The sequence below is a fragment of the Lagenorhynchus albirostris genome, chromosome 10 (assembly GCF_949774975.1).
Source record: "Lagenorhynchus albirostris chromosome 10, mLagAlb1.1, whole genome shotgun sequence".
Lineage (NCBI taxonomy): Eukaryota > Metazoa > Chordata > Mammalia > Artiodactyla > Delphinidae > Lagenorhynchus > Lagenorhynchus albirostris.
In genome coordinates, this window is record NC_083104.1 from 68,937,296 (window position 1) to 68,961,541 (window position 24,246).

The 24,246-nt window shown below is 46.2% G+C and overlaps 1 protein-coding gene across 1 annotated transcript in view; it reads right to left on the reverse strand.

The window, feature by feature from the left end:
- The window catches only part of KIF6 (kinesin family member 6), a 388,295-nt gene that overhangs the window by 59,055 nt on the left and 304,994 nt on the right, over positions 1-24,246 (reverse strand). The window contains exons 14-15 of the mRNA XM_060162791.1: positions 22,203-22,311; positions 13,296-13,351 (exon numbers count right to left, since the gene is read on the reverse strand). Of these exons, the coding sequence (XP_060018774.1) occupies positions 13,296-13,351; positions 22,203-22,311 (165 nt within the window). The remainder of the gene's footprint in view (positions 1-13,295; positions 13,352-22,202; positions 22,312-24,246) is intronic.

The following is a 24,246-nucleotide window of genomic DNA, read 5'->3' on the forward strand; positions in this document are numbered from 1 at the left end:
GTCCTTCTCACTAGCCAGCTGTACAGTTAGGGCTGAAAAATCTCATCCATAATATTTGCTTCCTTTTCTTTTTTCATCGTTAAGAGCAGACTCATCTCTCTTCTTCCCCCAGCTCATTAGCTGATCTATTTGCACTGTATTTAATTCCTTATCAAACCTCAGGCATTTGTACCTTCCTGATCCTCTGACCTACCAACCAGGCCAATTCTCAAACACTGAATCTCTCCATTACCTGCCTTTCTGGTCCTGTGTCTAGAGCACTGTGGCTCTGCCTCATATCAAATTCATACTACAGAAATTCCAACAGCCTGGACTCGGGTGAGGTATGGCAATATTTATCACATTCATATGATGTCTTTTGTCATTCTGAATTATGTAATCTTAAGCCATTTTCATGAAACTTGGGAACAAGGAAGGAGAGGCTGTTACTGTTATTAGCTAATAGTGATTCAGAAGCTCTAATGAATGCAATAAGACAAGAAAATAAAATACTAAGTGCAAAGACTGGAAAAAGATTTTTCTTTTGTGATGAATATGATTTCATTTCTAGAAAATTCAAGAAACTATAGCAAGAGAAAGCCCACTAAAATTGAAAAGAGAATTTGGTAGGATGACTGGGTACAAGAAAAATCTATTTTTTTAAACAGATTTTTTTCTATCCCAGGAAATGGAACAATATTCCATTCAAGAAAGCAGCAAAAATTATAATACTCTCAGGAAGAAATCCTACTCCTAGGACTCTATTCCAAGGATTGGCAAACTAGGGCTGGCAAGCCAATCTGTCCTGTGGTCTGTTTTTGTATGGCTTTGGACTGTGACCTCAGAATGGTTTTTACATTTTTATAGCGTTGTAAAAAAAAAAAGAAGAATGTGCAACAGAGACCATAGGAAGCCCACAAAGCCTAAAATATTTACTATCTGGTCCTTTACAGGAAAAGTTTCCATTGAAGTAAAAGGACCAGTATAAAAGGATACATGTGCATGGGTGTTTATTGCAGCACATTGTATGGCAGAAAAATGGAATAAGGCAAATACCTGTTAACTGGAAAATGATAGAAAAATGTTGTGACACAATCATTGTATAGAATATTATGCAGCTACTAAACAGAATGAAATATAACTACCCCAGCTGATGTGGAGGGATTTTATATGTATATTCATATGTATATGAAATTCAGGATACAGTGAAAAGCAGGATGCAGAGAAATGTACATAATATGCTTTTTAAAAAAATAAATTTATTTATTTATTTTATTTTTGGCTGTGTTGGGCCTTTGTTGCTGCACTCGGGCTTTTCTCTAGTTGTGGTGAGCAGGGGCTACTCTTTGTTGTAGTGCGCGGGCTTCTCATTGTGGTGGCTTCTCTTGCTGCAGAGCACAGGCTCTAGATGTGCGGGTTTCAGTAGTTGTGGCATGCGGGCTCAGTATTGTGGCTCGTGGGCTCTAGAGTACAGGCTCAGTAGCTGTAGCACATGGGCTTAGCTGCTCTGCAGCATGTGGGATCTTCCCAGACCAGGGCTCGAACCTGTGTCCCCTGCACTGGCAGGCAGATTCCCAACCACTGTGCCACCAGGGAAGACCCCATAATATGCTTTTTATCTCTCTCTTTTTTTTTTTTTTTGGTAAGACAAGCAACCCAATACTTCATGTAAGTATATGAATTTAATATAATTATATTGACATGGATAAGAATTTAGAAAGGCTAAAGGGGCATGAATACTTTTGGTAGGCCTCAGAGGTTTCTTAGTGAGGAGGAATTGACTGGAGCTGTGGCTTGGAGATATTCACCTTTAGAATGCAATCTTTACTACTAATCACCCAGAATTCTAATTTAAAGGTGGCCAACTTCCTCTCTCTCCCCAAGACCCTTCTGTTCGATGGATTTCTCTCTTTCGGAATCAGTGTCCTTGGATTCTACTTTAGCAGCTGAACAGCTCTTTTCCTTTGGCAGCAGTCTGAGTCAACCCTGACTCTGACCTCCTTCCTCTGCAGTTCATCCTCTGCCCCCAGTAGCAGCAGAAGAGAGGTACTGCCATTATTGTCCCATTGAGTGCTGACTACGGAGTCACCATCGCACCATCCGGCCTTCCAGGTGTTGGACCCCTTTTTGCATGTGACGTCACCTCTGTAATGGGAGTTAAAGAAGGTTGTGTCCCAGTTATCTCACCAGGGGTGAGGTGAAGCTAGACCCTTCATGACTCCTCTCCATGACATAGCCTTTCCGTTTTACAAGACACCTCTGCAGGAATACACTGAATATGTTGTTTCACTACCTTCAAATATAGACCTGGCCTGGCTTTGGATTACAGGTGCAGGCAATCAATAAGCTTTATGTCTTTGATGTCCCTTGTCTATTAAGTTTACTTGGCACTTTACCCATTTCTGTACTCATTCCTTAATTATTTGCTTTTGTCTTCCAACAAAGGGAATACCCAAGGACCCTAGTATTTGCTACTGAGTTACCAGGTAGTGTGACATTCCAATTATTTATTAGCAGGTTCTCTAGATTTCAGTATTGCCTAAACATGTGTTAATAGGTTGTTTTGCAAAACACGATTACGTTTTTAAAATATTCAGGCATTATTAAAGATGTCTTCAATAAAGGTTAAGTTAATAAAATCAGTTTTTACCTCATTACAAAGCTTATGTTTTCAGCAGTAAGATTGCCAGGTTTGTGGTCTGCTAAAAGGTTTAAACATCTGTACGCAGGAATCATGCATTCATGTAGTGGCTAGTGGCCAAAAGACAATGATCTGCAATCATCATCATGTTCAATTTTAACCCATATATGTTTCAGTGAGATCTGTGCAGTATGACCAAAGTTATCTTGGACATCTTTGGGGCAGAGTTATGGTGAGTCAGGGTTGATAACTCCCAACTTGTGGGACTTGTGGACAACTTCAAAAAAAGGAGAGCAGACAGATTAGTCTTATCCAAGGAAATTTTTAAAAATTAGAGAGAAGCAACTGTTTCAGGGTTCTTCCAAAAATCTTAAGAGAAAATTAAAACAAGTGACAGACTGGAAGAAAACATCTGCCAGCTATTCCGTGGAGAAAGGCCCAGTATCCAGAGGATACTAAGTGTTCCTACAAATCAAAAGGAGAAATCCAACCACCCAATGGGCAAAGGATATGAGACACATGAAGAAGCACTCACTTCCACTGGCTGTCAGTGAAATGCAAATTAAGACAATAAAGAAATACCATTTTTTGCTCTCCAACTGGCAAAGCCTAAAATGACTGATATTACGATGTAAAAGCAAGGATGCAGAGGAATGGGTACTGTCACACACTGATGCAAATACAAACTTATGAAACACTTTTGCAAAGGCAAATGGGGAGTACTCATGAAAATTAAAAATGGATACCTGCTGTTGTTCTCCCCAGTTCTACTTCTAGGCATCTACCTCAAAGGAGCACTCATGTTTGAGTGGACTCGATCTCTTTGACTCTTAGTGGCCCAAAATCTGTGCTTAGACACACGATGGTTGGCTGCAATATGTCTCTGTTTACTCCCAGTCCTTTTGGGCAACCCCAGCTCTGACCAAACATTGATACCAGACTTTGGGGAGTCCCTGTGGCACTCACTCTGGTTTCCCTGCCACTGGGCCCCCTTTCAGATTTGCTCAGGTAGCTGCCCAGGGTTGGGCTTTTGTTCATGATATGCCTGATTAGTGATGTAGCCTAGATGTGCTCGGGAGGGAGCTTCCCTGCTTTATAAATGCTGCCTGAACGGCAGCCTTCTACCTGCCAGAAGGGGAGCACAGGGTGCCGGCGGCTGCACAAATGTCTCTGCGTGGTGTTTCATTGCCTCCTCTAAAGGCCTGTGCTGCAACTAGCATGCCTTGCTATGGAGCTGCACGTGTATGTTTTAGGCTTAAGTAAGTTGTGGTGCAGACCATCCATTAGAGAGCGGGGCTGTTCCACGGAGTCCTGTTATTACACGAGGCCAACACCAAACCATGGCCATCTCCACCCGGAGCAGAACGGCCACTGCAGGGAGGGGATAGTCCCACTCTTGTGTGTGCTGTATTTTTGAAACACGGTACTTTTCAGCAGGCGGGCTCATCAGTGATTTCAGGGTGGTAGACAGTGGACACAGCAAACTGCTGTTTTCAGATCTTCCCTGTACAGCATCACTGACAAAGTCCCTACTCTCATTTCCGCCTTAACTGTCATTATTCCCCCTTTTTAATCAATGTAAGAAAACGAAATACACTTTTTCTCCTTGGAAGTGAGAAAATACGGTACCAACTATCTTCCCCTGGCAAATGAGTAAGGTGAGCCCAGCTTGTGCTGCTGTTATTTAAAGACCATCTCCTTCCCTTCAGAGGGCGCCGACAGAGCCTGCGGGGACCACGCATGTACAGATACACGCCTACTGTTCCCCATCTGTGAGCTTCCTGGTTTACATAAAAGTTGGCACTTTTCTGCAGGGTTATTCTGATCTCTAGATAATAGTATCTGCTGGGAAACTTATTTTTGAAATACTTGTATGAAAATGATCATGTCAAGAATGTATACTACTGCTGTGATGAGATTAGGATGCCTCAGCTGCCTTCTGAAAATCTGAAATGACTCTCCTATGAGAAGAAATGTTATTTTAAGGCATTTCATTGAATGAAATAGGTGTTGGGAAAATTGGTTGTTTGAAAAAGATTCAACTTAGAGCCTCAGCTTATACTGCATTCCACAATAAATCCCAAATGAGTTGAGTGTGAAAAATAGAACAACAAAAAAAACTATAAGAAAATTTAGGAAAGCATTAAACAAATACCAGGCAATGAACGATCCATTATTATTGCTGTTACAATGACCCTTTCTGAGTACAAAAGCACTGGAGGAAGTTGTAAAAGAAAAGATCAACGAATTTGATGAGATAAAAATAAATAAAATCCCTATATATTATAATGCACTTTACAAAGACTAGTCACTATTCCTGTTGGTAAAACAAAGGGACAAGGGCAAGATGCTTCCTGGAGAACCTAGAAGTAAAGGAATTGATGTCGCCTTATAAGAGTTGAACTGGCAAAAATCTTCACGCCCGTGAGATAGAACCGAGAGAATACAAGATGTCAATCATTGTGTCTGCTCTATCCATCCTGTTTATAAAACAGAAACCTACCCTGTCACACCCTCTTTTGCCTAGGTGGACACTTTCTGAAACACAAGACCTCTCCTCCTCCCTGGCCACATCTGCCTGGACCAGAGGTACATTTCTGACTCAAAGACAGCACATTCTTAAGCTCGCCATCAGCAGCTGTCCTGAAGGCCTAGAAAAGATAAATCGGGCCAGTCAAGTTCTCTTTCTCATAACTTTGAGCTAAGAAACAAGCAAATAATTAGCTTGTTACCTTGGGAACAGAGTTAAAGGATGCTTTCAGGTACAGCTGGGGCCAGAGCAGACCAAAGCCACGAGCGAGCAGGACCCAGGGTCAGCAGGGCCAGCAGGTTGCGAGAGCAGACGTGCACAGAGGTAGCGAGAGGCCCCAAGGGAGGCACGGGGCGTGTGCTGGCCTCTGGAGCCGTGCTGGTTCCCGATGACCCCCTTAACCCCACCCTGGGTCCTGGCTCTGGCTCCCGTTGCAGCTTGGAGGGCTCTCAGATCTCATGGCTGTATCTCAGGGAGATTCATCACCATACAGGCATCCTAGGCCTGAGCTAGCTCCACTGGGTTTCTATGTCTGAAAATCAAGGGGGCCAAAGTAAAACTGATTATTCCTATGACCTGAAGCAATGTGACTTGGGGTTCACCCTCGAGAGGCAGGAGCCGGGATATAATTATAGTTTAGTAAGTAGAGACCTAACAAGTGGTTTCTGTCTTTTCTGGAGAAAAGGGTATTGTGCACAGAAGAGGGGTGGTCGGGCTGGAGGCTGCCTGTATTGTTGTGGGGATATTCGCTCCCGCGGGCGGTGGATGCCTGGTGTGGCTTCACCGTGACTGTGGGAACCTATCTGTCAAAACTCTTCTCCTTTTTTTGACTCCCTTTGTGCTTGGGGCTGCTTATTTACTAACCTTCCAATAAGGAATCTACTTTTTCCCCTGGGAGAAGGGGCCCTGGATGGAGGCAGTTTAAGAGTTCCTGTCTATAAAAGAACATCCTCCATGGAAAATTAATAGATTGCCTCTCTGGTTTATAGTGAGTTTGACTGGCATTGGACAGCCTTCCTGAGTCCACCCAGCAAGGCCAGATCCTGGACGTTGTTTCATTCACTAAGGTAAGACCACCCTGTCAGGACTCTTGGGAGGCAGCCATCCATCTTTTTTTTCTTTTTTTCCTGGCATTCCGACCAAATCACTGCTTCCTTCTTTATATATGACAATTATTAGCATTACCTCTTGTCAGTTAATATACTCCACAACCCTCCAGCTTGCTCAAATCATTTTTGTTGTTGTTGTTGTTTGATCTCCGAAGTATGACAGCAAACATTCAATCAATTCTATGAAGACATCAGTCGTACTGGTTATGGGCTGTCACTCCAATAACTGCACGTCTTGGAATCTCAACATTCCGAATTGTTACAGAAAGGACTTTAAGAAATCTGCTTTGCTCTTTTCATCTCTATATACACTGAGTCATCTCAGAAAGGTGCCAATCTATCCTGCTTTTAATGATTCCTAGAATCTATATCCATTTAATTACCTTTTCTGACAAAAATGTCTTTTTCACATGATCAGCTATAGTTTCAAGACAACTGAAAATTTTTTCTTCCTTTTTGAGTCTCCTTAAAGATGAACTACAATTGACTGGTCCCTCTGTATAACACCAAGTAATACACAGCCTGTCCTCATGCAACTAGGTTTCTTTCACAGGAATCACTCATATGCAGTTGGTTAGAGGGAGCTGAGGTCAGTATCATACAGCAGACTCATTTGTTGACGTAGGATTTTTTTCCTAATAAATTCAAGTTTTGCATCACCGAGAAAAGGTCGTTAAACACAAAACTAGCAGAGCTGAGCCCAGCAGTTGGGCGGGGGGAGCTCAGGACTGAACACACCCCTCTCCCCACACTCTTCCTCTGAGTCCATTGTGGTCAGTGATCCTTCTTAGAAGGAAGCGCTTCTTCCTTGTTGAGGGGCCCTTCCCATCTTTGTGTGTGTTGTTCACGCCTCCATAACTCAGCCCTCAGCCCTTCCTGTATGCTCTTCTACCATGATAGCCTCATTTTGGAAAAAAAATGGCTGTTTTACATAGTGTTTCCTTATGCATTAGGAATTTAACATGTCTTTTAAATTTATATCATTATTTTTATTAGCATTGCAATTGGTTTTCTTAGAGTACTCGTTATAAAATTGCATGGGTTTTGAGAGGTCTTCCCAGTCTTAATTCTTCTACAATTCCTGCTAGTTTTTTTATCATGCAATTTTGCATTTATTCCATTATAGCAGAGGCACCAGTACTTAAGCCAGTTTTTAAATTCCTCATTCACAGCTTTCTTTTTTCCAGGATAAATTACTCTAAACGTTGTAGTCTCTCACAGGAACTACTATTCATTCCTTTACAGATGCATCTTGTTTCAAGCCACAGATCAATATCTGAAAGGTTTGCAGTGAATACGATTGTTGTCGGCCCAACATTTCTTCCTTTGAGGAAAGATACTTCTTTAATTCCCTAAAAATCGTGTTCAGCTTGTGTGGAGCAGATGGGCTAAGCCCCCAGGAGTGGGCACAGGATCTAGGATCAGTCAGTCAGAGTGTTTCATTCCCCTGAATGCAGGGACTGCTTCAGAGATGGGTGTATGACCTCAGCCAGGCCAGTCATCCCTCCCTCCAGGGACTTTTGCTAACACTGTTGGAAAAGACCCTGTTTACTGGGATTATGAATTCTATAGACCATGTAAGCCTAGAGCTTTCAGAAGCACCTTCCCACTAAATGGGGAGAGGCTATCAGAGAACCTAGTCGAGTAGCACTGAGAGATGGGAGGACGGGGATGAGGTTGCATGTGAAGCCAACTGTATTCCTTGGATTTCCTGGTTACATGAGACAATAAATTTCCTTTCATACTTACAGCCAAACATCCTGGCCAATACAAGCTGAACACAGATTAATTAAATTTGTTTGATAAGAGTAATTAGAAAAATCGAACTAAATACTCTAACAGGCAAGTAGAGCTTATTATTTAAAATAAACTTGGTGGATTACTTAATAAAGCCAAAAAAATCTACCTCATAACTTTTTCATCACGACTTTAGCTGCTTTTCTCTGAACCAGCTCTCTTCCTGTAGAGAGGCAGAGCTCCCGAGGAAACACAGCGCACCTGGAAATGCTGGGCAGAGCGAAAGGGTGACATCTTGACTTTTGCATTTCTTACTTTTGAGAACGTAGTATTTTTTCACTTTATGGTGACATATTTTTATTTTGTGGTCCTTGATGATTTCTATGCCTGCCCTTAATCAGGCTTTCTCTAGTCCAATTTATTGGTGCTGGTTTTGGTACTTAAGCATAAGCACTTCATTACACCCATTCTTACTAACCTCATCTAAGTTTATCCTTTGAATTCTCTCATGTTTTCTGAAGCATCGGTAAACCCACTGAGCTGGAATTGTATAGAGCCTGAAAATACAACTCCTCTATTCTATTTTCCAAACCACTGAAAATGATAGTTGAAATGTGGGACACTGAAGCCTACCAGGGATGCTGCAAGCCCGCAGTGCACCTTTCTGCAAATTGGAAAAAGGCGCCTCTTCCTAGGGCAGATACAACTGTGGGCCAGTGCACATGGGATGGAGAGCAAGGGTAGGCTGGGTGTCCGACCCCACTCACGCCTGCAACTGAGCCCCACTGGGCAAAAGGTGACCTATCATGAATCATGTTACAAAGACCCTTTTCATCTTCTTGGGCTATGTGTGCACGAGCTAGGGTCTAGTGTGAGCCTTTTGCTGGGCACAACAGATAAAGGGCAGAGATTCAGGAGAACTGAGTAACAGCTTAGTGAAATGTTAAACTAAGAAAAAAACTTCAGAGTCAGATAAATCTGAATTTATGGGGATAGTATACTGTATTTAAACGTTTTGGAGTTGGACAGAAATGGACTTTGACTCCAGCGTGGCCACTAAGTAGGCCACCTCCCTGAAACTCCGTTTTTAAAAAATCTGCAAAATAATGATAATACTATATTTCATAGAATCTAGACTATATCAATTGTAAGACCCTGTCTCATTACAGAGGTTTTTAAAATGAAAAAATGGCCAAGTGAATGGTCAAATGTTTTCCTGACTTCAGAGGTGTTAAGACTGTAAAAATTGTTTATTTCAGACTCTATGACATATGGTAATATCCACTTTATAGGTAATGACTCTTCTCATTGCCTATAGGATTATGAGGATTAAATTAGATAATGCGCGTGTCAAGTTCTTGACGCGGCCCAGAGTCAGTGCTCAATGAAGCTGCTGTAGGTGTGATGGTTATTCAGAGTTGGTGACAAATGATAACAAAAGGATAGACTTGATAGAGGTCTTCACGGCCTAGCAAGACGATCTGGATATAGTCTTTCCTTTACGCCAGGGTGAGATAGTAGAAGCCAATATGCACGAGGTGGGTCTAGAAGTAAACCTCAGAGGAAGATGAAAGTACAGAAAATGCACAACAGAAAATAATCCTATGTATTCTGCTGATGGAGACCGAGATCTGAGTAATGATTTTCCCAAATCCCAAATGTTCAGGAGATACATTTTTAAAAAGTGTACTGTTCAAATGGTGGGTTGGAGGTCCTTCTTTGAATGTGGAGTAGGAGAAAGAAAACTTCCAGAATGTTCTGTTCCCTTTTCTAGCGTTTCCTGCTCTCTGACAGCTACTCCTATTACATTACCTGTGATTTCTGAAGTGATCACTGATTGGCTCCCCGGTGAAAACCCCTCCTGTGCAACAACCTGTGATGGGCATTTTCCTTTAGGCCTGGAGGGGTCTGTGGAGGGCGAAGAGGTCCAAGACGTGTCAGTCAGACTCTTTCACCTGCCTCCACAGCAGCTGGTTCCTGGACTGGTCGAGGGTAGGCCTCAAGCCAAAGAACAGCCATTCATTGTCCTTTGTTGCCAAAGACAATGCTGCCAGTGGTAGCTCACTGATGAAAACCAACGCCAGGATTTTAATAAGTGAAAAATGGCCTGGTTTATGCCGCTGCTTTGGAAGCTGTCTGTTTCTTTCCCTACAGTTTGGGCTTTAATGGCATCTTTAGAGATATGATGAATGGAGGTGGGTATACATGCATATGTTCAAAACACAGCCCCATGTGATGGAAAGCAGCCTAAATGCTATTGTGTATGGGACAGGCAAATGCAATGAAAATGGCTCTCCTTTCTGAAACAAAGACACCGTTCTCTTTTGAGGAGACCCTAAGTTGGTTATTTCTTCCATTTCTGATTTCAGCTTGTTTCAACATCAGGACTGATGTAAATGGCGTACAGAGAAGGACAAGAAAGGAGTTTGTGGCAAGAGTTTAATCTACCTAGTTTGGGTTGGCTTGTTATAAGAAAAGGAAATAATATGGAAGTTTTGGTTGACTGATTATGCCATGTAAAAATTAGATATTATGTGGTCACTCCTGAGTTAATAGCCTTTAGGGATTTTTAAGAATGAAATTCAAGTCGCAGCTCTAGATCACGATGTCAGAGAAAAAGCAAATTGCCTGAGAAGAGACAGTGGCAACCTGAACTCTAAGCATGTGGGCTGGCTGATGTGTAGATCACAAACACAGCTTCCATTTCCTCTCGGCAGGCCAATTACATGTGCACCCCCCAGCATCTCACTCCTGCCCCGAGGTCCAGAGGCAGGATGTGGCTCAGTTTGGGAGGGGCGCTGAGTCATCATCCCACGCAAGTCATGGTACATCTGTGCCACGCTCCCACCTCCTGACTCTTAGATTAATTAAAGGACTTGGAGGGGAATGAAAATTCCACTTGATTTAATTTCTCCCTAGGAAAAATGCACTCAGTAATGTCATAAATCTCTTGAAACCAGTTTCCTTCCAAGTTGCCTTGGAAATTTTAAATATGTGTACAAGTTCCACCTTGTACTTCCTTAATCTTAACCTTGTGTCTGAGATGCAGTGGTGGAGGGGCTACTCCCTGTGGTCAAGCACCATGAGGGGCTTGTTGAGTAACGGGGCTGAGTCTCAGCGATCCACTGACCTGGGCCCTCCTTGGGTAAAGAGCACATTTGAAAGATGCTTGGCCAGGAGATGGGTCTTTGTCTACTATTTGCATAGAATGAAGTAAGAGTAACACTGGTTTTATTAGCACCGCTGAACTAGCAGCCACTTTCTCGTTGGCAATAGATGTTTGAATTTTAACACTGGTAGGAGCCCTACTTATTATTATCTAGAAAACAGAAAGGTCTACTTGCCCAGGGCTTCTTCTAGTATACCTGGATTCTTTGTGTGTAAATTACAGACACCCTCTCTGGAAGATCAATTACATCCCTCAGACCCCGGGCCCCTGCCTCTTGGGCAGCTTGTAGGGCAGCCACCAATTTGCCTAATCCCAAGAATGTGGCAAACTGGATTCATCAATGTATGTTTTCGCACCACAATTATGGTGAACTTAGGATTAGTTGTGACAACAACTCATTGTATTCAGAGAGAAACACTAAGTGTATTAGTATAGGCCACTGGTGCCTTCCATAGTTAGCATAGTTCATTAGTGTTGGAACAGTTTCATTTTGGTTTCGAGAGTTAGATCTTTTTCAAGAGCAAAACTTTATTATCACTTTCTGGGCAGAAACGGTTTATAAAAGGTCCTTCCCTCTTGTCTCCCCAGGGATGCAAACAGACCGTTACGAGCTTCCAGTCAGACAATTCTGACAAGCCGGCTCTGGATCCACTTAAGCCTGCTTCCCCTTCCCTCACTATTGGTTTGGGTCACTGACCCCTTTGAGAATCAGATAAACTATGGATATTATCTCTAGAAAAGGGCTCCTGACCTCCAGTTTTTTTTTTCATGCAGTATTAGGAGTTTTGAGAATTCATGCCAAGAAAGGAGTTTTACATAGGATTTTAAGAGAGACCAATTACACTGAAGTAGTTATCAAAATTAAAAAAATTTTTGTGATATAGAAATATCTATGTGCTTTTATATAAATGCATTAAATAACAAGATCTACTGGTGAGTCTAATAACTCCTGTAATTTTGAAGTACTGATGAGTATAAAAGACATTTTATGATGTCTGCTAACCGTGCTGTGAAATGAAAATGTCTGTGATTTCCGCTGTGACAGGTGCTGCTACTTCTACTGTGGTCTGCTGCCGACATTCATCATTGGAGGGGGTGCTAAACTGGAGTTAGAGGTTAGTGAAAATAAAGATGCATTTTTCCTCCATCCAAGATCCTGGACCTTAAGTCAAGAATCTCAGAGACTCTGGAGATTCTTGGCCTGGTACTGGGCATGGCTCAGGGCTTGGCGGCCTCAACTCTTTCCACTCAGGTCACAGAAGAGCACGTGGGGCTCCCTGTTTCCCTAACTGAAGTGACCTGAGGCTATTGTGAGCTTCCATATTCTGTAGGAAAAGCCAAAAGGGACATTCATAGTGGCTTCCGTCCTGTCCTCACTTATGAGAGGAGAAAGGTGAGGACAAGGGGGACACAGGGAGTCAGCTGTGACCAGGTAACTCCTGCTTTCCCTAGCAGAGACGAAGCCACAGGGAAGCTGCAGCTTCGTGAAGATGCCCCAGCCTGGGAGATGGGTCACCGTGTGTCTTCTAGCCTGGTGTGAAAGAAACATTTTCCTCTCACTTTGACAAAGATCTGAGGCATACTATTTTCGAGTTAGCCTGTTGCCTTAACCTCACGGGTCCAGGGATGCTCACTAAAGTGAGGGAGCCCTGCTGGGCAGCCTGTGCCCTGGGAAGGCACAGTGACTCATTCTTTCCTCTCATCCTCCAGGCGGCTTACTGAAATGGTGCTGAAAATTGCGCACCTGGGCCAAAAACAATAAGTATAAGCTGTGGGAGGTGTAAAAGTGTTCCATGGCACTCGAAAATGAGAAATGTCGCTATAATTGTACAGTTATGACCAGTTGGGCTACTGCTGGAAAACACCAGGAAAAGCAAAACTTTCTCATTCGGATGCTAGAGCTCAAGGCTGTATGAGGACGAAAAATTCAAGTTCTAGACGAAAGAAAGTGCTTCTCCTGATGGATGGTAGGAGAGATGACAAACTTCCAAGGAGAGGTGCTCTGAAAGCAGCTTCCTTGGCAGGGACCTCCTGAAACTCATCCTCACAGCTATTTGGAAGCACATCATGACCTGATTTTCACCAGGAAAACGGCCTGTGAAAGAGGCTCACAGAATATCATCTGCTTACCAATTTTAACTCTTGCTTCGTTTATACTTTCTCCCAGGGCCTTTGCTTCGGAAAATCTGGAGGAAAAAAAAAAAAGAAATGAGAGCTTAACCTTTTCTGTTCATCCTAAATTATGTTTTAAAAATAAGAGCTTTCCAAGAGGTCTTTAAAATAGTATAAAGCTTTATCAAAAGACATAAAAGAAAATTTAAATGAATGAAATATATTAGGCTTAAAAGTAGAGATAAAATTTGTATTCATTACTGGTATCGTGCATTTTTACTCCTCTCTCCAGCATAGAACTTCATTCTCATAGTCTCTGATTTATGTAGATTTATCAAATCTACTTTTGATTTCTAGTATTTTATGATACAAGGGAACCAGAGTAAAGCACGGCTGTAAGCCTTCTGTACTGTGCTCTATTAATCACAGTGCCAAGATCTTAGAGTCAAAGAATACTTAAAGAACATTTTTTTTTTCTTATCCTTTTTTGTTTTCTGACCAGCAAACTATGGCTGGTCATGACGCAGCTCCATCCCAACACCAGTTTCTGTAAGTCAAGTAGTATGGGACACAGCCGTACCGATTCGTTTGTTTATTGTCTAAGGCTGCTCTCACACTGCAAAGGCAGGGTCGAGGGGCTGGGACAGAGACTATAGGGCTTGCAGAGCTGAAAATATTTACTATCTGGCTTTTTCCAGAAAGAATTTGCTTACTCCTGTTATATATGATGTTAAATCACATTTTGGACATATAAAAACAAGAAGAAAAAAATCCCTAATTATCCCCTACCCAGAAATAAGCTCATTTTGAGATCCATCCAGTCTTCTTTCTGGCCAGTTTTTACAGAGTTAAGATCATACCAATATATGATTTTTGTGCTTTGGGTGTTTTGTTTTTACTCAGCATTATTAGTCCTTCCCTATGTTATCAGAAACTTCTCCACTCTCTTAGATTGCTGCCCACTAGTCCACCAGATGCTGTGTTGAGTTTACTGAATGACTCCTATTTTCTAACAGGTATTCCTGAGATGCCCCCTGAGAGCCCAACCGTGCTGGAGAAGTGTAGGAAATGGCCTTTGTAAAAACCATACCATCCAGGCCCCTACACACAGCGGGCCCTTATGAAATGTCAATGCCCCATCCCCAAATCTTTCTGGATCTCAGTAAATCTCAGATGTCACATTGTTTCATCCATAAATGCTTTAGTCGAGCAGGAGTTTGTAGAGGAAGTGGGGAGAAGAGGGCATTTCCAGGCAGGGGAACAACATAAGCAAAGGCCAGAGTGCCCCGCAGCCTCCAGGCTCAGTGGAAAAGAGGCGTGAATGATGTCACTGCTATTTTCTGAATGTGTCTGCTGGGCCTGAGATTGCAGACAGATGTTTCCAGGGAAGGGGACTAAATTTTCTCTTAGTGTTCGGTTTCTTGGGACTCCACCTCTGCCTCCTTATTAAGGGTGTTCAGGCTCATCACAGATGACATATGTCCCTTCCTCAGCTAGTGCCTGTCACCTTCCGGAGAGAAATGCAAACCCATTTGATGCCATGAAGACTGAATTCAGCTCAGCAAATATTCATATCACGTGTAGATCACTGTGCTGGGCTCTGTGGGCTCATTCTGGCCTCTGTCCCCTGGGCAGACAGACTCTGAGGTCTGGTCCGGGCCACTCAGATGAGGACTATCTTCATACTTGAAGTTCTGCCAAGTGCGGGGCTCTAATTGTTTGGTGGTCGCTGCATCCATCCCCAATACCTAGGATTTCATGGGGTTTGATAGTCCTCCATTGCTCAATGAGTGGCCCCCCTTACTGCCTGTTCCAGAGAGTTCTGGAAGCTTTAGATTCTTGGGAATGAGGAAAACACAAGAGCAGGGCTGCAAAGCTGCTGACATTCATGTCAACGCTGGAGGCAACCAGAGGAGAGCTGGAGGAGGGAAGATCCTGCAGGCAGAACGGGCCATCTCTGCAGCAGCCCGGCTCAGAGAAGCTCCGACAGGCCTGGAAGGGAGCCCCCCATCCTGGCCGGTGCCCACGTGTGCCTTAGGGGGCACGGCGAGGAGCTGCTTAGTGCTGCGGTCGACCGTCTCCGGAGAGCCGCCCCACACCCGGGCTGGCGGACACCACCGGGAGCCAGGAGCTGTTCCATGCTCTCCTCTGCAGCCCAGCGCAAACTCAAAAGGGCTTTCCCACTGAAGAGGTGCGGGTTGAGGGCCGCCCTGTCTCCGCCAGACCATTTTCCCTTCAGGCTGCAGTTGTCACTGCTCCGGACCACCCCACCCACATGTTTTCCTGATCTCCGGTTGTCAAGACAAACCCTTGCCTAAGGAAGCACAGCCCTGAGGGGGAAGGAGGGGAGTAAGGGATGGCGGGAGAGATGAGAAAGAAGGTGGCCCCCCCGCACTTCTGCCCTGTTTCTCCTGCGCACCCTGCACCTCCACACCTCCCAGCCCAAGTCTCCCCCAGCCCCGCCCCCTCCCCTTCCTCCCGCCCCAGCCCGCGTTCTGATCTTCCCAAGCGGGAGCCTCCTGACTCCTGAGCTTCTAAAAGGGGCACATTCCCATTAGGGATGTGGTCCAGGTGGTTGAACCTGTGCTGACTTTCCCCAGGGGTGCCGCCCTCCTGGACAATATCTGAGGCTGCTGGGAGGAGGCTGGTGCCGGGGAGCCGCTGAGACTCAACCAGTACCACCTGTGAGCCCCTGAGGGTCTCCTACTCCCGGTGCCCAAACCTTCCTATCGGGGAATCTCTGCGGGCTCCATCTGAGGAGCATATGGTGCTGGCGGCAGTTCCAGAGCGGGGCCTGGCAGACTGCTCTGCCCACCTGCCCGCGCAGAGAAAGCTCTGCCTTGGGGCGAGGCCTGGGTTTGGAAGGAGAAGGAACGCAGCGCTCTGGCTGCTCCTTCTCAAGCCTGGCTCCCTGTGACATCCAGCCCTCACCCACCCAACAGCACCCACTGTGCGCCAGGCTCTGTCCACAGAGCAGAAACAATTCTCTCCCGTTGGCTTCCACGTTACATCACCTCCGTTTTCTGCCCTCTCTCCCTGGCTGCTGCTTCTCAGTCTCCTGTTCAGGCTTTTCTTCTGCAGCCTGTTCCTTAGATGTTGGTGATGGTCAGGGTTTAGTCTTAGACCCTCTCCTCGAGCTACCTCTTCTCTCTGGGCATTCCATTCGTTCCACTCTAGGCAGTGCCTCCTCTAGGGACACCTCCCAGATCTCCATCTTGGCCCTGCTTTATTTCCTGACCCACTATCCAATTGCCCATTTGATGCCCTGCAGATAATTAAAACCCACAGGACGTAGAGCAGAACTGATGCCTTCCCTGAAGACCTCCGTGCCTTCCTCCCATCCTTTCTCCTCTCGCTGCACAGCACCCACTCATCCAGGTGCTCATGCCAGTAACCTGCACACCATCGTCTGCCCTGCTCTCCATTAGATCCTTCACTCAGCCCTGGAGTCTCGCCCATTCTACGTCCTCAGTACCCATCCTGACGTCCCACTGAGCTTCACCCTACTCCACCTGCCTTGGGAAGGAGCTGTCACTCTCCCCCAGACCACTTCAACGGCTCCTTGCTCAGCTCCCTGCATTCATGCTGCCTGCCTTTGGGCTATTTCCTACCTTTCAGTCTTTCCTGTCTTCTGGTCTGGGGTGATTAACTTAATATGTTGATTATTCACAGAGTGAACAAACATCCAATTTTCTTCCCCATCAGAGAGAAAGACCATTTGTCTGTATAGTCTGTATCTATGCCCTTTCTTTCCTCTGTTGACTTGTCCCTGACATGGTACTTTGGCTGCCTCTGTTATAGTGTGATGAAGATCCACCTTTCATTTCCTTTACGCTTTTTAAAAATACCGAAATAGAAACTTTCATCCCATTTCCCCATCAGGATGGCTGCCCTCTTGTCTCCCATTGAGCGGTTCTTTCCCTGACTCTCAGGAAGCCGCTGCTACATTCCCCTACTCCTAGGAAGCAGTTCTCATGCAGTTTTCTTGGCTGCTAAGGTTTCTCAAAGTCAATTTCAAATTGTCATTCTCAAGCCAAAAAGCAGTGTTTTTGAGTACCATTTTTGTGGCCAGCACTGTTTTAAAAAACTGTGGGAGGCTTAGAAGATTCTAATCTAATCTCTGCTCTCAGAGTCCATAATTCTTGTTCAGGAGACAAGGTGTAAATACAAAAAACAAATGGCAAAATAATAAAGGTTAAAACTGGAGTCTAACAGGAACCAGGGAACTCCTATTTGTCATGGACGTTATTTCCAGATGGTGCCACGAGATTTCTCGCCGCTCTCGGTCCAGTTTTCCCGTTGGCGTTAGATTGCTGATCTATTCTCTATCTGAAGGATCCAACTGAGTGAAGGGGTGCTTTTCTTGGTTTAGTTCACATTATCAATGCCTTCGTTTCCAATTGCGGCTAATCTCCCCATTTATTTATTCTTTTGTTACTTAATGGGACTCAGTGACAGGGGATTCAGTTTGCATGAAAGATCTGCCACAAAAGAAAGTTAGCTGTGTGGTGCCCGGGCACTGGAATTTGCCAAGCATGGGGTTTCCAGCCTCTCTTCATCTTATTATATACTATGAGGATGAGTCATGCCTGAAAAATGTGGTGATTTTCAACTGCACTTCTACTTGAATTGTCTTCTATTGAAAAATCCGGCTTAAGAATTGGCTCACGTGCTCTAGTTCACCGAAGGGTAAATATCCCATTAATGTGCAACATCTTGTTTCTGTTGTCACAGGCAGGCAGCACAACTTTCCCCAGACTGGGGGCAGAGCTGAGATGCGCTAGAAGTTCCCTGTGGGGTAGCAAAGGGTGCCGGCAAGAAGGGGAAGAAATCGCTCCTACTAAGTAACACTGATGTCTGAGCCATTGATGGTCCCCTCCTGCATCTCTGCATCAGCCTTGCACTCTGAGGGAGCTGAGGGAATTCAAAGGGATCTGGGCCACCAATAGTCTCTATATTTGAGCTTAGAAGCTACTCGCCATTGGCTAACAAGGCTGAGCTGCACCAAGGTTCGTGTGTGGGGTCCTAAGCCCCTCTTCCGTGGACTTTTCCAACAGGACGGCTCAACACCCGAGCCATCGGATGGCAGAGTTATTTGACGTGAGAAGCGGGGAATAAAGTGGGAGCCCAGGCCTGTGGGTCTTGCTGGCTTAGGGTTACCAAAAAGGTAAGACTTTCTAAGAGGAAGTCTGCTCGAAGTAGGGTTAGGGAACAGCAATTTAACGCCGCCCTGAGGAACACCCCCCTGGCACATGTCAGTATCCCCAGGACCGGTCAGTCCTCCCACAGATGGTCCACGTGGTGCTCCTGGTCAGTAGAGGGAATGGGAGCAAATCTGTGGAAGGGATCAGGGTTACTGCAGACCGTTTCCTAAAGGGAGGCATGGAAGTCATGCTTTATTTTGATGTCTGCTATGGGAGCACTGGTTGTAGTTATTTGTTTTCATATAAAAACATTTCTCTTTGTCCTCTGCCATCGCAGTTATGAGCATGTAATATCTGATAATTGAATACTCTCCGTGAATGCAAAAAAGTTTCCAATCCTGAGAAAAGAGTAGGTCATGGCTTACTCTCCCCAGTACCAAATATTCCTTTAATAATTGGTAACATTGAACAGATGTAGACATTTTAAAAATGTGGGCTGGCCTCCTGACTTTTCATTTGATTTTAAAAGACTGATTTACTGCTGGGAAAACCTCTTCTCAGAGGAGAGCTTTGTGTGAATTTCATTAATTCCTTTGCTTCATGGCCACAAGGAAGATGGGACCACCATTATTACCAGCCCATCCTGTGCGATTTAGATGTATTTGAACCGAAAATCACATCTGTCCCGTGGGCTGTCAGAACTCTACTATTCTACTAGAGTTAAGCGAGCTCTGTATTGGAAGCCCACAACATCCTCATCTCTGCCATCCCCTCAACCCACCCCCCGCTGGGAAAAGACCTAAACTCAAGGGTACAAGCCCGATCCTGGAGCCATGCCAATCTAGAACAAGGAAGACAAAGTATTATGTTCTTCCTAAGCCAGTGGTTCTTCAGCCTGAATGTGCAGAGGAGTCGCCTGGTAACTGGTTTAACCTGTGGAGTTTTGAGGCTTTCCTGCAGAGGTTCTGGGTCTCAAGGTCTCTGGACAAGGTCTCTGTCTGGCCAGTGGTTTTCAAACCTGGTGGCAGGTTGGAATCCTGAAACAAATGGATGCTCAGCCTCTACCTAATTCAGTGAGACTATCTGGGGAGTCAGGCCTAGGCTCTGGTAGCTTTTACAAGCTCCATGGTCATTTTACTGTGAAGCAAGGGTTATGAGGCGCCCGTATAAGCTATGAAGCCTGAGGTGCGGACACAGCTGAGAGCTCCTCGGAAGTCACTGGACGAGGCAGCTGTCATCCAGCTTCATATGCTTGTCTCCAGATGAACAAGGTGTCCTGCTTCAACACATCCAACTGACTCTGCTGAAAATACATGGCCTGCACTAGGGAGAAGCACTGGAAAGTCTGTGAGACCCCTGGATTCACGGGCTAAAGTGTGGATGTGCGTACTCCATTCCTCTGGGGACAGAGTCTTCAGCTTTCCCTAGATTCACTTTATCTTCTCCCCACCCCTTGGTTTAGTCATCTATCGCTCATATCCCATGTTGGGCTCCCATTCTGCTCCCCGCAGAGGCAGCCATTCTTACGGTCAAAGTAGGTGAAAGTATATTTTTTGTTCAGCTGTTTTTGTTTGCTTGGCGTGCATCTGTTTATAATTTACATAAATCGTGTGTTCTTACTTAGCGCTGTCCTTGTTGGTACGTGTGCATTAATCCATCTCCCACCTGCCACATCCGACTCCCCAACACGCAGCCTGCACAGAGAGCTCCCCAGCATTCTCTCTCTCGACTTCCCCAGGGATGATGCCCACAAGGTCTCCAGTGCTCCTCGGCCACAAATAGAGCTGCTGTGAACATCCTCATGTATGTCCCCTCCTGAATCCATGAGAACCTCTCGGGAGATACAGTCGGCCCTCTGGATCCGTGGGCAGAACCTGTGGATTTGGAGGCCCGACTGTACTACCCATTTTATATACGGGACTTGAGCCTGAGCCAATTTTGGTAACTATGGGAGTCCTGAAACCAATCCCTATAGCTACTGAGGCATGACGGCTGTAAACCCAGGAGGGGAACTGCTGGGTCACAGCGGGTGCAGACACCTCTTTGGTTAGGAGGGCTGCTCTGGCCTTCACTGAATTCCTAAAGTGATCTGGGATCCATGCCCCCCAAGTGCAAACGTCACTGGTCAACAGGCTGGGCTGGGCCCTCAATGCTGCTTGCCTTTCCTTTTTTATTTTTATTTTTTTTGCGGTACGTGGGCCTCTCACTATTGTGGCCTCTCCCATTGTGGAGCACAGGCTCCGGATGCGCAGGCTCATGGGCCATGGCTCACGGGCCCAGCCGCTCCACGGCACATGGGATCCTCCCGGACCGGGGCAAGAACCCGTGTCCCCTGCATTGGTAGGCGGACTCCCAACCACTGCGCCACCAGGGAAGCCCTGCCTTTCCTTTTTCTTTTCCTCCACTTCTAAATGTATCAGCGTCAGCCCATCTTTCTGTGTTTTTCTATTCAGGCTTCCTTCCAGGCTCCCCTCCCTCTGACATTCCCTACTGCCCGGCTCCCTGGAGCCTTGCTGGGTCAGTGTTTCCCTTGTTTTTCTCTCTCTCCCTCCCCCCCACCCCCCCCCCCCCGCCCCCGCACCGACTGGCTTGCTTCTGCCTGAGGCCTACAATCTTGCCCAACTCTCTCCCCTTCTGAAACCAACTTCCCTTCTCCTCAGGCCACTCCCCTTTTCCTTTTACCAATGTCTCCCACCTCTCACGGGCTTTCTGAACACATTGCTCACCCTCTCTCCTTTGCTCAATTCCTTCTCACTTGCCCCTTCCCTCCCAGCGCCCAACCCGTGCTCTTCCAGCTGCCAGCCCCCCATGCACTTGCCTGCTGCCTCCTGCTTGTTTCTTTGGAGTATCTGACACCCCCGACAACACGCTTCCGGGAGCCGTCTCCCCTCTTGGCTCTCAGGCAGGTCTTTCCTGCTGGCTCTTCCCCTCTTCTCAGTCTCCCTCATGGCCTCCTCCCTACCCCCCACCCCTTTCCTTGAAAGCTTTCCCTGTCGTTCTACCCTCCAGGCCCTTGTACGTCCACATGTTTTCCTGAGAGAGCTCATCCCCTTCTCATGCTTCCTTGAAACATTTATAAACATATGACTCTCAAACCTGGATCTCATTTTAATTCAACAAATAGTTTTTGAAAATGTACTGTGTGCTGAGATGCAGTCATATGTGACATATGAGAGTTCGCAGTCTAGAACTCTAGTTTTTGAACTCCAGAGCCACACGTCCAGTTTGAGGACATGCGTCGAAATCATGGATTAGTTGAAACAAACGATGTACCTCTAAGTTTTTTCTAAAGGGTCCAGAACACAGGCTTGCTGGACAACCTGTCAGCAGATGGTGTAGCCTGCTCTGCTTCCGGCCTGGGGAACACACCAGAGGTGTCTGGGTCACAGGGTGTGCATGTGAATACTTCCTTTGACCAAGCAGTACAGGCTTTCCTGAGCAGCCGGAGGGCCTAGAGTTCTAAGAGGTATCATTTAGTCCGTAGACACTTTTTTCCTTTGCCTTTGGAGCAGTGAAATAGCAATAGAGTCCCAGGCTGCTGAGAATTCATGTGAGATGTGAGAATTGTATACTAAGTGCTGTCAGTCACAGCCCTGCTCTAACGTCGCTTACCCAGCGGTACTGGGATGATGAGGCTTAATGCATGGGAGAGAAGTGTACCAGGCTGGATGTCATTCAACGTGAAACCGCACACACCTTGTGCCTTTTTTCAGAAATCAATTTTCTCTAGGCTGGCCCAGCTAAGCTTTGGAGGACCAGCTGCTCACCGTGCCAGCCTTACCTCTGCTTCAGAATCTGTTTGTTGTCTTCGATGGTGACGCTGTCAGCATGGTCCCTCTTGAAAATTTCAAAAGCCTCCTGGCGTCCTAATGACATTTCCTCTCTCATCCCTGTTTGGAGACACGGGGAAATGGCCTCAGTCAGAGCATCAGGATCCCATTAATTTCACTGTCGCTTTAGCCAGACTGTGAAGCCAAAGAGGCCCACAGCAGAGAGGCTCCTCACCAGACAGGTGACCCCAGGCTCTTCCAGCTGGCCGACGCCAGCCGCCCAGGAGGCCCTTTCAGCGACACCCGCCGCGCCCTGTGGGCCTGAGCCTGGGCATCCACGTGACTCGTGGGGGTGGAGTTTGGAATGTCTGGTCAGAGGAAATGAAAACCAGAGCGCCAAGCCCTGGATGTCCGGGGACATCTGCAAAACCACTTTCTGCCATCACTCAGGGCCACATTTCTGCCCATTGTCCTGTTATGCCCCATTTTGGTTTTCTGTGAAATTTCACCCTGAATTTCCAGGGAATTAATTAAAAGAAGAATAATCCCAACTCAAAGATTGAGAATCTAGAAAATTCTGCCCTTAGTCTCCATAGAATGACTCATCCTTGTTACCTGTGTCTAGTGAGAGGCCCCAGTTCTAACTTGAGAGTTAAGTTCTCAATCACAAGATCCGCAAGCAGACTGCGGTGCAGGTTCCTGGCTCACGTCTAACTTCAACCTCCTGAGTCCCTTTAGCCACTACAGGCCAAGCCTGGGCTTACCTCCTCTGTGCGCCTCCTGTCCCCCCTGTCCCAGAGGCTGGGCCCTGCTCAGGGGCCAAACTCTGAAACCAGAGTCAGAACGGCCAGGGCCCTGGGAGTGAGCAGATGGCATTCCTGCCCCGAAGCCCTCTTCCTCGCAGCCTCCCAGGGTGAGGCTCCAGGCAGGTGTGGGTCTGGGACTCCCATGGTGACAGTTGCATTCACAGCTGGATGTTGGATAAATCTATGGAGTCATTTTTTTATGCCTCTGCCCTTGGTTCCCTTTCCTGTATTTCCATCCACTTAACTCTATCTTGGAAGCCCTGGCTGAGTGCTACCACCTCCATGGAGCTTTCTGTGAGGCCCAGACTAAACAAATCCTCCCTCCACTGTGTTTCTGTGACATGCACAGCCCCGTAGACACTGCCACTTCACGTGACAGCCCTTTCTCATGAAATGCATGTCTCGTAGGAGGTAGAGATAATATCTTTCGTGAGTCCGCAGTGTCTTGCTCAATGCCTGGCATTTAGAAGGTGCTCAACATATGTCTGTTAAATGACTCGGGTCAGGAATGAACCAGGAGTGATGAGGAGCCTTGCTCTCGTTGCCATAGGAACACAGTCCAGGACTAGAGGGACTCGCTCTGAGACCCAGGGTTCCAGAGGTGCGTTCATGTGGGCCACATACCACATCTTTTGCCTGGAAAAGCCCCGGTGTAAGGAAGTGGACCAGCCCATCTGACACCAATTTAATGATGACTGTTGATAAAAATAGCACCATGAAGAATGTCTGAATGGTGAGGCACACAAAGACACCCCACCCTTTTCCAATCAGAAGCAAATGGGCACATCTCAGTTCTGTCTCCACATCTGCCCCGCACACTCCCGAGTCGGGTGGGCCTGGGAAGGGGTCTGGGCGATGTTCAGAAAGATGAGCCCTGATACGCGAGAGACATTAGCCAGAGAGTGCTTTGGCCCAGCGGAGCCCACCAGGAGCCAAAGGCCTCATTCCACACCTTCTCCCCACCCTAATCCACGCCCAGCTCTGACAATGTATGCCTTTTATTGCGTCATTTTTATGATTTATCATTTTTATGATTTGTTTTAACCACAGAGGGTAGAGGAATGAGTCTCTCTGGACTAGGGCTGGGGGAGAGGGGAGCTCCACCAAGACTACACTGAAATCCGCCCGCCTGTGGGACCCCCAGATTGCTTCCCACACAGGAGGTAATGAGAGGGCTTCCACCAACCGGAGGCGGCAAGGGTGGAGGTGGGGTGGAGGGTTGTTCAGAAAGCTGCAGCGAAGAAGAAGC